At 44.0% G+C, this 12879-nt stretch overlaps 1 protein-coding gene across 1 annotated transcript; it reads left to right on the top strand.

Moving 5' to 3' along the window:
• Window positions 1-148: 148 nt before the first annotated feature.
• LOC104491043 (ribose-phosphate pyrophosphokinase 1-like) lies at window positions 149-11034 on the top strand. Its single transcript, XM_010133400.1, has 7 exons — window positions 149-213; window positions 2141-2330; window positions 2663-2761; window positions 4552-4676; window positions 7721-7894; window positions 8584-8743; window positions 10631-11034. Exons 1-7 carry the CDS (start codon window positions 149-151, stop codon window positions 10721-10723), a joined length of 906 nt encoding a protein of 301 aa, XP_010131702.1. The 3' UTR covers window positions 10724-11034.
• Window positions 11035-12879: the final 1845 nt, after the last annotated feature.

A 12879-nucleotide genomic window follows, 5' to 3' on the forward strand; every position in this document is an offset into this window, starting at 1 on the left:
CGGGCTTTTGCACGGGGAGAGGCCGGGGCTGCGATGCTCCCTGGCGAGCTCCCGGCGGCGCTAGGCCATGTGCTGGGTGGCTGCACGGCCCCAGCCGTGCCTCTAGCGGCCTCCCCTGAGAAGCCAGCGCCTGCCTGCGGTGCGGGCCATGCCGGTGTGGTGTGGTGCGCTGCCGAGGGGCAGCGCTAGGGTTTTCAACGCACCTGAAGGAAGGTATGTGTCATGCGGCGGGTGTGATGGGGATTGGAGCGGCAGAGTTCACCATCTTCCTCCCACTACCCCAGAAAGCTAGGAGCTGATGAGAATGTTCCTCCCGCGGTTTCACAGACACTGAAGAGCCTCCTCATGCGTAGTCTAGATTGAGATGACTTGGGGCTTGACAGTTTTGTGCTTAGAGTGTAGCTGATGTCTGTAAACTGCTCCGAAGAACAACAGAGTCCTAAAGGTATTGGTGAAATTCCTCAGGAAATATCGGAGGCTGACACCACCTTGCAGCCCATGATGCAGTTGCAGTCATGCAGTCTGTGTTCCCTCCAGGCTCTGAAACCTAAGATTCATCTTGTTTTTGCCCTCTGTGCTTTTTAAGTCTTGCTGCCATCCTACTTAAAGAAGCTAATAGAAGGGAGAAGCTAAAAATTATTCAGAGCTTTTAAAGCTCACTTTGAGTTGTACACTAAGCATATATACACCACACAGTATAATACAAGAACCTTGAATGATTGCTCCAACCTGCTCCTTTCTTCTGGACACAGCAATTTTTTCCAGGAGAATCCAGGCTGTGATACAAAATAGTAAGTTTTTATCTCGTGGATGCTGATTGTAACTGTAAGTCAGCACGTAATGTGACTTTAAGACCTAACAGGCATATCATAATAAACTGAGAGCATATGCTTCTCAGAAAAGGTGAGATTGTTCTAAGAGAATAGTTCATTGATAGTTTTGTACAATAAATGTCGTGAATCAGCTTAATATTAGACTGTTAGTACAGTTGCAGATAACACTTTTATCCTAACTACTGTTAATTTAGACACATAGCAGAAAGTTCTTATGCTGGCTGAAATTCTTCGTGAGAGATTGGTGTATGCTCTCAGTCTGTGTGCAGTAAAGATGACAGAGGTTTGCCAATAGATATTGAGCAGTAAGACTACAAATGCTTAGCAGCCATCAAGAGCGTGTTGAAGATGAGGGGAGGAAGATCAGACAACAGAATATTAAAATCAGAAATGTACCCTAAGGTGCTCTGTAAATGGAGCCACTAGGAGTGGGTTGGGTGATTGTCTACTTGTTCCTCGAGTTTGATGTGGCAGCAGTCTGCAGAGTGGGTAAGCATCTCCAGTGCAAGAAGAAAACTGTGGAAGAGCTTTATCCTCAGTAGACTGACTTCTGGCTGCTTCCAAATTTGTGGAAGGCTTCTCTAAAGTGAAATGTTGGAAGTGCTTAGTAGTTAATGTGTTCTTACAAAAAGTCTTATGCAGCATTGTCTCATGTGCAACCTCACAACCCAAGACCACTGCTTTCTTTCCAGCTCTGCCTCTGGTGCAGGTATCTTGATAAGCATGCTGGAACCAGCAGTTTCCTTCTGGCAAACAAGACCTTTGGTTTGTAATCAGACCCTTCATCAATAAGGATTAGTGGGAGTTACACCCAGGAGGAAATTAACCCCAAAAGTCTTTCCGAAGTGAAATGGTGGAGGGCTTCTCCCTGCAGCAGTGAATAGCTGTTATGACTCTAAATCTAATAATAATCAGCTGCAGCATAGCTTCAGGTCAGTTTGGCTTAGCTTTCTCTGCTGACTGACCATCATCCTTGCTTCCTTTGTACACAGGTACTTTCAGCTGAGGTGGTTGAACTTCTGTTCAGGGGAACAAGGCCTGTTGTAGGTGTTTACACGCTCAGCTTGTGTTGAGATTGAGAGTACATGCTGAGTGCTTTTAGCCTTTCTGACTGAACCATTAAATTTGAGCAGTGAGCAGTGTGAAATAGTTACTGAGCAAATAAGCAACAGTGTCCTGCTCAGTACCCTTGGCTACATGGCGCTTGCTCACAGATCTCTGGGATGCAGCCCATGGTGGCTCCGCAGGCATATGTAATGGCTGTGTTTTAATCTGTGTTTGGATACAACTCGCCCTTCCTCCTCCGTTTCCAGTGTGGAAATAGGCGAGAGCGTACGTGGGGAGGATGTCTACATCGTGCAGAGTGGCTGTGGAGAAATCAATGACAATCTCATGGAGCTCCTCATCATGATAAATGCCTGTAAGATCGCCTCAGCCAGCAGAGTCACAGCTGTCATACCCTGCTTCCCTTACGCTCGGCAGGACAAAAAGGACAAGGTAAGGGGTGTGGTAAAGGTTTCTGCTGGGAATATGAATGCACACCTTGAAATTACTGACTGCTGGATAGGAATTAGATGAAGTTGAATATGCAGAGGAGGAGATAAAATGTAGTTTAATTTCTTTAAACCTCAGGGCACTGGAGTGCCAATTCATCTCTTCATAAAGATCTAATTCTTGAAAATAGACCAAACTGTAATCACCAGTTGGAGATGCGATGTTAATGAGTACTCCTTTTAGTAACTGCTTGTGAATCATTGCCTAGAAGTGGAAGACTGACATCTTGATGAAGGAATTGAACTTGTTTTAAATACTGTTTTTTCCTGTACCAGAGTCGAGCTCCAATCTCTGCCAAGCTGGTTGCAAACATGCTGTCTGTAGCAGGCGCAGATCATATAATCACCATGGACCTGCATGCATCTCAGATTCAGGTAGGAGCTAAGATCAGGGAAGTGCTTACCTGCTCTGATCTGAGTCTCTTTACTGCCTTGCAGGCTTTACAGTGGTGTGCTGTTTTTAGACACAGCAGTGATCAGGACTTGGGAATGTGGGACTGGGAGGGACTTGTAGAATCGGTCAGAGGAGTATGGGGAGATGAGTTCATCTGTAAATGAAATTACAGCTGTTCTTGACCAGACTAAGCTTATTGAGATCCATGTAAATGAATGTTGGGCTAGTACATCATCTGTGCAACTATTGCTACGTAGTGACGCTGTATTCTGAATGGGTCCTTTCAGGAATTCAAGATGGAGAATGACTTTATCAAGAGTATTATTAAATAACAAGTAGGTATTTCTGATATTTACTGAATTGTCAGGGAGAAGTGAGCAGTGCTCTGTTTGACGCAGTGGCTGGTCATACTGCTGCCCTGAGGTCAGCTCTGAGGCCAGGTGTACTGGCATAGCTGCTTGTGAGGGTTCGGTTGACCAGGGCCAGACATCTGACAGGATGGACAATCCCACTTGTATCCATTCAGAGTTACCCTTCTGCATAAGCTGGCTTTGGTTCTCTCCCCAGCTGCTGGTGAGTTGAAAATTATTCATGGGTTTCACTGGCTTAGCAAACAGAATAGTCTTCCAGAGCAATTGAGATCTTGCCCAGCACTGTGTTAAGACAAGCAGCAAGTGCATATACCAGGGAGGGGAGGGACAGCAAGTTGTTAAATTATTAGTCTTGTTTCTGTCCATCTTGAGCAAGTGCTCTGAGAACCAGAAACCAACCCAGTGCAACTGAGAGGAGTGTGGCAGAGGGGAGCATACATGTTATATTGCTGCAAACACTGTGAATCCAGAAGGGTAAGATCTTTACTGCCTGGTGAAGTAGGAGGGCTGGCTGTCATTTTAACAGTTGAAAATTCAGTCATTCACACTTCAGTGTAATTTCTTCCAGTATAATTTTTCCAGAAATACTTTCTCAGATGGAAAAAAAAATCTATGGGGGTACAACTGAGAAGACTTTCAGAACATAAAAGAACAGAGCCTAAGGGGGTATTGCCTCTTCCCTAAGAGGCTTGGAGTTGGGATGTATGGGTTGACCTTTCACCAGCAGCAATATTGAGATTCAATTAAATAATTGGGTTTATGTAGATAAGCTTCCAGCATCTGGCTGGTTTCGTCCAGGTTCTTGTAGTTGCTGGGTTGTTTAGTGAAGAGGAATGGTGATAGGAAGGTTCTGTTGCCTCCGTACCTTGAAGCGTTCCTCGAAAGTAGCTGCTCCCACTCTCCTGCCTGTTCGTCCCTGTCCAGGATTAAATTCTGGCTTTTGGTGACCTTTGATGTTTACCAGGAGGAGCCTGCTAGGTCAGTGTAAAGTTGTGGAAGCAGCTGTGTTAGTTTAAAACCAAATGTTACTCAAGCCTTTTTCATAGGTTTCCTGTAGATGCAAACAGTGTAGGTAATGAGCTTTAAAGATTGACTTTGTAAACAGGCAGCTAGCTGCTTTGGAAAAGAATGTTTCATGCTGGTTTTCTGCACCCTGGTAGGATAGAACTAGTTCTGTGTTGTGAAGATGTCAGATGTGAGGTGTTATTTAGGCAACTAAATTGTTTCTGGCTCTGAAGGCTTCTTACCTTACCATTCTGTGTATCTCAAAGTCCCTTGCATTAAGGCAAGTAGAAAAGTTGAAAGCTCTAGAAAGGTGGTGGCTGTATGCCTGATCATATAGAAGTCTTCCAGCTGTTTTTGGAGTGTGAGCTTGAGCTATTTCTGTGTATTCCTTGCAGGGGTTTTTTGATATCCCTGTTGATAACTTATATGCTGAGCCTGCTGTACTGAAATGGATCAAAGAGAATATTGCAGAGTGGAAGAACTGCACCATTGTTTCACCAGATGCTGGTGGAGCAAAGAGGTAAGCTATTAGACAGCTAGCTTGGTGATCCTTCTATATCTACTCAAATTCCTCTGAGTGCTTGTGACTTTGTTCTTAAGACACACTGTCCTTCTTCCTGCCTTCTGTAAACCAGCCTACAGCAGCTAGTGAAGAATGGTCAGATATTCTTCCCAGGGTATGTCCTGTCTTCAGCTAGGACAGGGTTAGTTTTCACAAGAAGCTGGGCAGGCCACAGCCAGGATAGTCAGAGGGAAGCAGCCAGTGGGATATTCAATACCATACTGATGTCATGCCCATTATGCAAGGGGGGAGCTGGCTGGGGTAAGGCGGGGTTGGGTGGTGAGTTGGTGGCTGATTCTGAGTGGTGGGCAGTTGTGTGGTACTTCACTTGTTTTATATATTATTTCATTAGTATTATTGTTGTTTCTTCTGTTTTTGTTCTGTTAAACTCTCCTTATCTTAATCCACAGGATTTTACCTTTTTTCCGTGGGCAAGGCCACAGCCAGGATAGTCAGAGGGAAGCAGCCAGTGGGATATTCAATACCATACTGATGTCATGCCCATTATGCAAGGGGGGAGCTGGCTGGGGTAAGGCGGGGTTGGGTGGTGAGTTGGTGGCTGATTCTGAGTGGTGGGCAGTTGTGTGGTACTTCACTTGTTTTATATATTATTTCATTAGTATTATTGTTGTTTCTTCTGTTTTTGTTCTGTTAAACTCTCCTTATCTTAATCCACAGGATTTTACCTTTTTTCCTGAGTCTCCTCCTCATCCCACCAGGGAGTGGGATGGGTGAGCAAGTGGCTTACGTAGATCTCTCCAAAAGTAATGCCCCCTATTTACATTGTATTTCCATGGAAACTACAGCAGACACAGAGTGCAATAACACTTTGATATAGCAAATCCTCAGCTACAAAACTTTTTTTTACATAGTCCCCACCATTGGCTGTGCATTTTCACCAGTAATGAACGAGAGCCTGCATGCTGCGCTCATTTAAAAATCTGCACTAGCAGAGGTGACCCACTCTCACCACTGCTGGAATCCACTGCCTCACAGTGCTGACATCCCCTGTTTGGTCTCTGTAAACATTCAGCAAGTGTTGGCGAATGTCAACGGGTGCAATTTTTTCTGCATGGAGGAATTCAGTTACACACCTTTGCTTCATATGCAAGGCCATGTGAGACACCATTTTGTCAGATGCCCCTCTGCTGCCATCTATTGCATGGCAACAAATTTAACGGAATATTGGTGGGAAGGTCCAGCCTCTACTGCCGTAACACCAGCATCCACCTCTCATGTCCTGGACCAACATAATAAAATAGGAGGCATTACTTTCAGAGTGTGAATCCACTGCCTCACAGTGCTGACATCCCCTGTTTGGTCTCTGTAAACATTCAGCAAGTGTTGGCGAATGTCAACGGGTGCAATTTTTTCTGCATGGAGGAATTCAGTTACACACCTTTGCTTCATATGCAAGGCCATGTGAGACACCATTTTGTCAGATGCCCCTCTGCTGCCATCTATTGCATGGCAACAAATTTAACGGAATATTGGTGGGAAGGTCCAGCCTCTACTGCCGTAACACCAGCATCCACCTCTCATGTCCTGGACCAACATAATAAAATAGGAGGCATTACTTTCAGAGTGCCCCTTATAGTTGCCAGATGGGCTTAACCATGGCAAGGTAATAATGCAGGTTGAAGGGGGGAATTACATAGCTCATACCCCTATGCCACAGAAAGGTTACTGCTGCTAGTTAATGGTATATTTTTATCCAGACAGTTTTCTTTGCCTATTAATCTTAGTCTGTTGAAGCATTTTCTTTATTATGTGATTTGAATACCTAGCTGGGACCTAAGCCTGCTGCTACTCTTCCCTGAGAGAAAAGAGAATAGACAGTTCCTTTCTAAAAAGCAGTAGCATATGTTATAGCACATTTCTGATTTAATAAGTCTCACCATCTCCCATCTTTCTGCAGATAAATGTGCCAGTTTGTGAGCAGTTCAGAATGTACTCAGGGGCTTATTAGGAGAAACTAGGCAGTTCCTTGGTGCTTCTCTGCAATGGCTGCATGTGAATAGCAAAGGGATGCAGATGTATTCTTTAATCCAGGACTGTCACACCAAAATATTGGTGTGTGCTGACCTGATCAATGCACTTTAGAGTGTTTAAGCTACCTGTTACAACAGCCAAGGGATACTACCACTGTACATCTTCCTATATTCCTTTTTTATGGCCCATGTATTAGACAAGACCTGAATATTCAAGATACTTCTGTAGCTTGTTTCATAATGCAGTATATGAAATGTGGAGTTGGTCAGCTATAATCTGACTCCTGAAAAAAATTCTTCAAAAGCCACTTAAATAGAAATGTGTTGTTCTTAGCTGATCAGTATTTAAGGACATACTGCAGAACTGAATACTTCAATAAACAGTTCAGTTTAACAGTCTTGTGTAGGTCTCCCAGGGTGATGAGTCTGAGGCTAGGAGTCTACTCATCTGAAGTAAAGAACTTCTTAGGGGCATGTAAGTTTAGGTCTCTCTAGTAGAGTTGTTCTGTGGTCACTTCAACTGAAGTAAATGTGAGGTGGTGGATGCGTTTCTTGGATGTGTACTCCTGCCACTGTCCTTGTGCCAGCACTTGTATGCCTGACAATTGAGTGCTTACATGAGTGCTCCTGAATCCCAGTTGTAGCACAGTGTAGTGTTACAAAGACAGTAACTTCTCAGGTGCTTCAGGTTTGCCAGATGTGCAAGGTTTGTTGTGGTTAAGGTTTGTTTTGAGTTTTAAATGTGAATTAATTTACAGTGGTCAGGATGAAAGACTGTCTTATCTTAATCTAGTTAGTGTCATTGGGAGAGATTAGATCAGAGACTGCAGTTTAACTGCCTAAAGGGAAACTAAGGCGGGAGTGTCTTCTGTTAGTTGCTTGGGAGCAGGAACAGATGTAGTGACAGCTTCTCTCACTGCAGTGGCCATTTTGCTTAAGGGTTTTAAAGTTTTTTTTGATTGAAGCTGTTGTGTGGAGTTAAGTGTTGTTTGGAAACTGTTCTCTCTTCAGAGTGACCTCCATTGCAGATCGATTGAATGTAGACTTTGCCCTCATTCACAAGGAGCGCAAGAAGGCCAATGAAGTGGATCGCATGGTGCTGGTGGGGGATGTGAAGGACAGAGTGGCCATTTTGGTAGATGATATGGCAGACACATGTGGTACCATCTGTCATGCTGCAGACAAGTGAGTAGGGCTCGCTGATTCTTTCCTAAACCAGAAACCTATTGCTAGTGAGTGCTCTGTAATGAGTTAATCAGATTATTTGCATGTCAAGTTTCACAAAATAGCATGCACTTTCTAGATTATCCATCTCATGTAATACAAAATAAGAAAAAAAAATCCTAGTTAAAGTTCTCATAGTAGGAATAGCTAGAAGACCACAGTGTCTTTTTTTATTTGAAAAATGCTTGTGTTGAAGTATATCTTCCACTAGACAATTGGTGACTCTGGTAGGTAGAGCTAAATGCTCTCTGGTCCATCAACGTAAGGTCATACGTCAGAATTTCTGTCAGAAGTAAGCTTTTCAAGCTTTGATGTATTTCAGGCCTTCTACACTAGAAACGCCAGCATATGCAATGCTCAGATTTAAATATCTGCCACATTGTGTTAATACAAATCACCTTCCGTGATTTTTGCTATCTAGTCCAAATGTCCTAAAGCTAAGAACGATTTTTTTCATGTATGCTTTGCCTGTGGTAGGTTTTATGGCACTTGTTAAACTGTTTCAATAGCGAGTTGGAGGGGTAAATCAAAGGTAGCCTTTACCCTAAGTATATGGTATTGTCTACTTTCTGTGCTTACCATGTGCCCTGAACTAATACTGGCTTAATACTTGCTAAGAATTTCTCATCTTCTTTTTCCCTGCCTTACAGGCTTGTGTCAGCTGGAGCCACCAAAGTTTATGCCATCTTAACTCATGGGATCTTTTCTGGGCCAGCTATTTCTCGGATCAACAATGCCTGTTTTGAGGCAGTTGTAGTCACAAACACAATACCGCAGGAGGACAAGATGAAGCAGTGCCCTAAAATTCAGGTGAGCATCTACTTTCTCCTCTGTCACTCCTAGGGAGTGGTAGTGATTGCCTGTCCTGTTGGTGGAAAAACCCCGTAATATTGCCTACTGCTTACAGCAGTTTAATTGGTACTGGAATGGGTGGCAGTGTTTATTAGTTAGTTTGTTCTTTTTGCTGTGGGATAACCGACCTGTTACACTGATAAAATGAGCTTCTAATCCAGCACATCTAAAGCAGTTCATACCAGTACACTTTGGAGTAGTGATATGCTGATGCCATGTAATACTGAGGCACAAGTAGATAGGAATGTCTAAAGTTGGTAATGCCAGTTGCAGCTGTGTATCTTATCACCTAATGCCCAACTCTTTAAGCCAAGTGTCCCTTCCTTTTGTGAAGCAAAGTAGACTTGGTCCAGGGAAGGTGAACGCTTTACGTCTGGTCATGATAACAGTGCAGGCAAGCTGGAGAGGGAGTGCGGTCTGTCCTGTGGACGTGTCTTGCTGGTTTGACTAAGAGGAGCTGATGTAGCTACAGTACAATGTTCAGTTACTTGTCAAAGGTAAACAAAAACACTTTGCCATCCATATGAAAGCTAAAACCTGGTCTCTTGATGCTCGTGCTGTGTCTTGGGTTTTCCATTTAGGGGAAATACTGTGGCATTTTTGTTTCCCAAGCTGAGGCTGACTTTCCTGGAAGAAAAAAATTGGCTGTATGGCTTGAGCTAGGCAGAACTTGAAGATTTCTGGTGTTCATAGGCAGCTGGAAGATGCAGATTTACCAACAGAAGCTTCAGTTGTTACTATAGTATACACACGGCCAAGGACCTCCTAAGGTCACAGGACACAGGCATTTGGAGAAGTTCTGGAAAGTATTTGGGTTCTGGTGAAAAGGAAGCTCAGCTGGTTGAAACTGCAGTGAATTTTAAGCCAGTTTTGGCAGTAAGTTATAAGCTGATTGCAAACTGCTATTGGGTTGCATTTTTTTCCAACACTAACTTTTGAATGATATTCCTGCAGTTGAGCACATCTAAAAGATGTCTGATGCTTCAATTTTTAAGCTCAATGTTACAGTTAATGTAGGCAATCTGTTAAACTGGGAATCAGCATCGTAATAGCTGTAGCCAAAGACTGCAATGGAGTAGTTTTGGGGGCTCTTAACATAACAGTTGTACACTAACATCTGATGTTCAGTGTTGAGAAATTCAGAACTGAAGGATTTGTCCTAAAAGTCTTGTGCTCTGTCAGCTCTGCAGCTCTGAAATGGTTTTTCGTTCCTTCCTCAGGAGGCAAACTTCCAGAAGAAAATGTTAAATATGGATTTCACTTAGTTTCCTTAATGCACTGTGAACACGGTGCTTCTTGCAGAGACTGCAACTATCAAAATGCTTCAGCTGCTGGGGTTCAGAGCTAGAGTTTTACTGAGACTTGCTTTTCCCTCCCATTAGCTGGGTTACCCTGACAGGTGGAACCAGTGCAGCCACTATGAGCTGGGCTGTAGCCCAGGAGCTCTGTCTTTTTCGGGCTGCTGGCAGTGACAGTAAAGCCTCATGACTCAAGGGAAGTGATCTGATCTTGATTTAGACTCCACTCACTTCTCTGCAACCTACACAAAGTGAATAAGATAGTCTCAGGGTAAACAGGCCGAGCTTAGGGAGTCTCAACAAAGCAAGGTGACACTAGACTGTAATCCTGACAAAGATCAACAGTGAAATAATTCTTGTAGTGCTGTACATAGAATATCTTCAGAATTTTATGTAAATACTTCACAGGACTGGAGTTTAATTTGTCTGTATCTGGCATGTTACAATTTTGCATGATGAGTTTACTCTGAGTTCTTTCTAACTTACCAGTTGTTCTTCTGGGCTTGATGTCATTTCTTAGTGACTTTGCATCTTTCTTCTCCTCCAGGTGATTGACATCTCAATGATCCTTGCAGAGGCCATCAGGAGGACTCATAATGGGGAATCTGTCTCCTACCTATTCAGCCATGTCCCTTTATAACAATAGATGTCAGCTGCTGCTTGTATGGCTTTTTTTAAAACCAAAACTTGTTCAGCTTGTTGTAAAGTTCAGTAGAAGACCCTGCTTGTTCCAGTGCAGTTCTCCACAGCTGCTCCTGCTTAAGTCAGGCTTACTGGCTCTGATCCCAACACTGGGAGGCTGGGAGGGGGAAGCTCATCTCCATAATACTCCAACTCCACCAGCAACCCTGTGCCTTGGGGCTCATCAGTAGCATTGACTCAATTACGCAGATCTGTGGAGAGCAGGACTGACACATGGCTAATTGCCACCATTATCTTGAGGGGGGGAGGGAGAGGGTTTGTCTGTGGGCAGGGTTAGATGACCTGGCATGTGTACCCTAAATTGTTTGGGAAGTAGAGCTCCCTAGGAGATGATCTGGATCTACAACAAGAGCCCAAGAGACTGCTGCCTGTCTTACCACTCCGTACCTGACAGGAGCCCTTGAAGAGTGATGGGGAAGGCTTGTCCTAGGTGAAGTGGTGAAGCCCTTGGGAGCACCTGGGAGGTAGTCCTGCTACAGCTTCCTCCTATGAAAGGAGATCAGTGTAGCTTGCAAATGAATTCACCTTAATTATTGATGAAATTAAATGCCCTTTTAGCATGCTACACAGCAAAATGAGGATGAGAGCATAGTCTGTGCAGTATTGCCTTGCTGCGTTAACGTTGTGGTGAAGGTGCATCCTGGACAAGCATTCTTATGTAGAGGGCTTGTGGTGGTTGCGTGCTTTAGTTTCTAGTGTAGGCTAAAACCAGTTCCTCAATTTCACAGCTTGCTGCTAGCCTTGCTAGCAATTAGAGGACTGCTGTCATGTACTATAGCTGCACCTTGCAAATCCTTGATGCTTTTTTTCACCAGTACACTAGTAAACTGAGCCTCTTTATCCCAGTAGTGGCTTGGTTGTTGCATCTAGCAAGTGCCTGCTCAGACGCTGGGGTGACCTAATACTTGACTGCTTTGTGACCAGCTGTCAGCCTTTCATTGCCTGCAAGCCTGTTGTCCCATAAGGTACTGAGACATTCTGGTTGCTTGTCCTGGTCACTGCCTTGCCTTGAAAGTGTTGCTCCTCGCAAAAGATCTTAAACCAAGGACCATAGGAAGCTTCAGGACTACGAAGCCCTCGGAGGGGATCTGGTGCTGCTAATGAGTGCTTAATGGCAATGGGCTGAAGAGGCTGGTAATACATAGTACTGGGAAAACTAGATCTAACACCTGACAGGTAGCAAAGTGACTGAAAGAAAAAAACAAAACTAAAGTTGGCTGAGGCTCCTGGATGTAATAAGTATCATCTGAAACTTGAATACTTGGTAACTGTACGAGACAATCATAAGGTGAACTCTAAAGTATCTCCTGGACTCCTATGGGGTTATAGACCAAGCTGGTTTATGCTGAGGTTTTTATAAGCACTCCTCTTTTATTTGTTTTTGAGCTGGAAGAAGTGGGGGGGAAAAAAGGAACTTGAAATTACTTGCTAGAGTACCAGCATGGCGCGGAGAGGCATGGGGCTGGGGGATAAGTGAAACCAACTGAAAACGGTTACGATCTGGAGAAGTATTTCTTTAGTTGTGCCTTTTACTGAAGACCTATCTCCCTTCCTAGAACTCTTGTACTGGGGCAATGTTAACCCTTATATTACAGTGTAAGGGGGGGGTTGTGTAAGAATTGGTGTTTGTCTGGAAAATGTGTGTCCCTTGCTTCTTTGCTTTGCATCCTGCACTGAGCTCTACTGAGAGTCTGATTCCTGCCTCTTCTATTGGAGCCCCTGCTGCCACACTGCCTGTGCCCTGAAAACCAAGAGTCAGGACACCAGAGCAGTGCTGTGAGGATTTTCAGCAGCATTTGTGTTTAAACTCAAGACCTGATGAAGGAATTAAACTTTTATTTAAAACCATGGCCTCTGCCTATAAATGCTTCTAAAAACCTTACGAAGGTGATGTGCATCTTCTGAGTTGGGTCACTTGCAAGGTAGATCATGGAGTAATGTTACTTGGGAGAGACCTTGAAAGGTCATCTGGTTTAATGCTCTTGCAGGCTTGACTGAGGTTTGTCTTGGCTGTGCTCACATTGCGTGGAAGAAAAAGCTTGGGATCAAGCTATTCTCTTAGTGGGTGGTAGCTTTTGTATCTGATTCCCTACA

This window comes from Buceros rhinoceros, unplaced genomic scaffold (genome assembly GCF_000710305.1).
Source record: "Buceros rhinoceros silvestris isolate BGI_N320 unplaced genomic scaffold, ASM71030v1 scaffold18533, whole genome shotgun sequence".
Taxonomy (NCBI): domain Eukaryota; kingdom Metazoa; phylum Chordata; class Aves; order Bucerotiformes; family Bucerotidae; genus Buceros; species Buceros rhinoceros.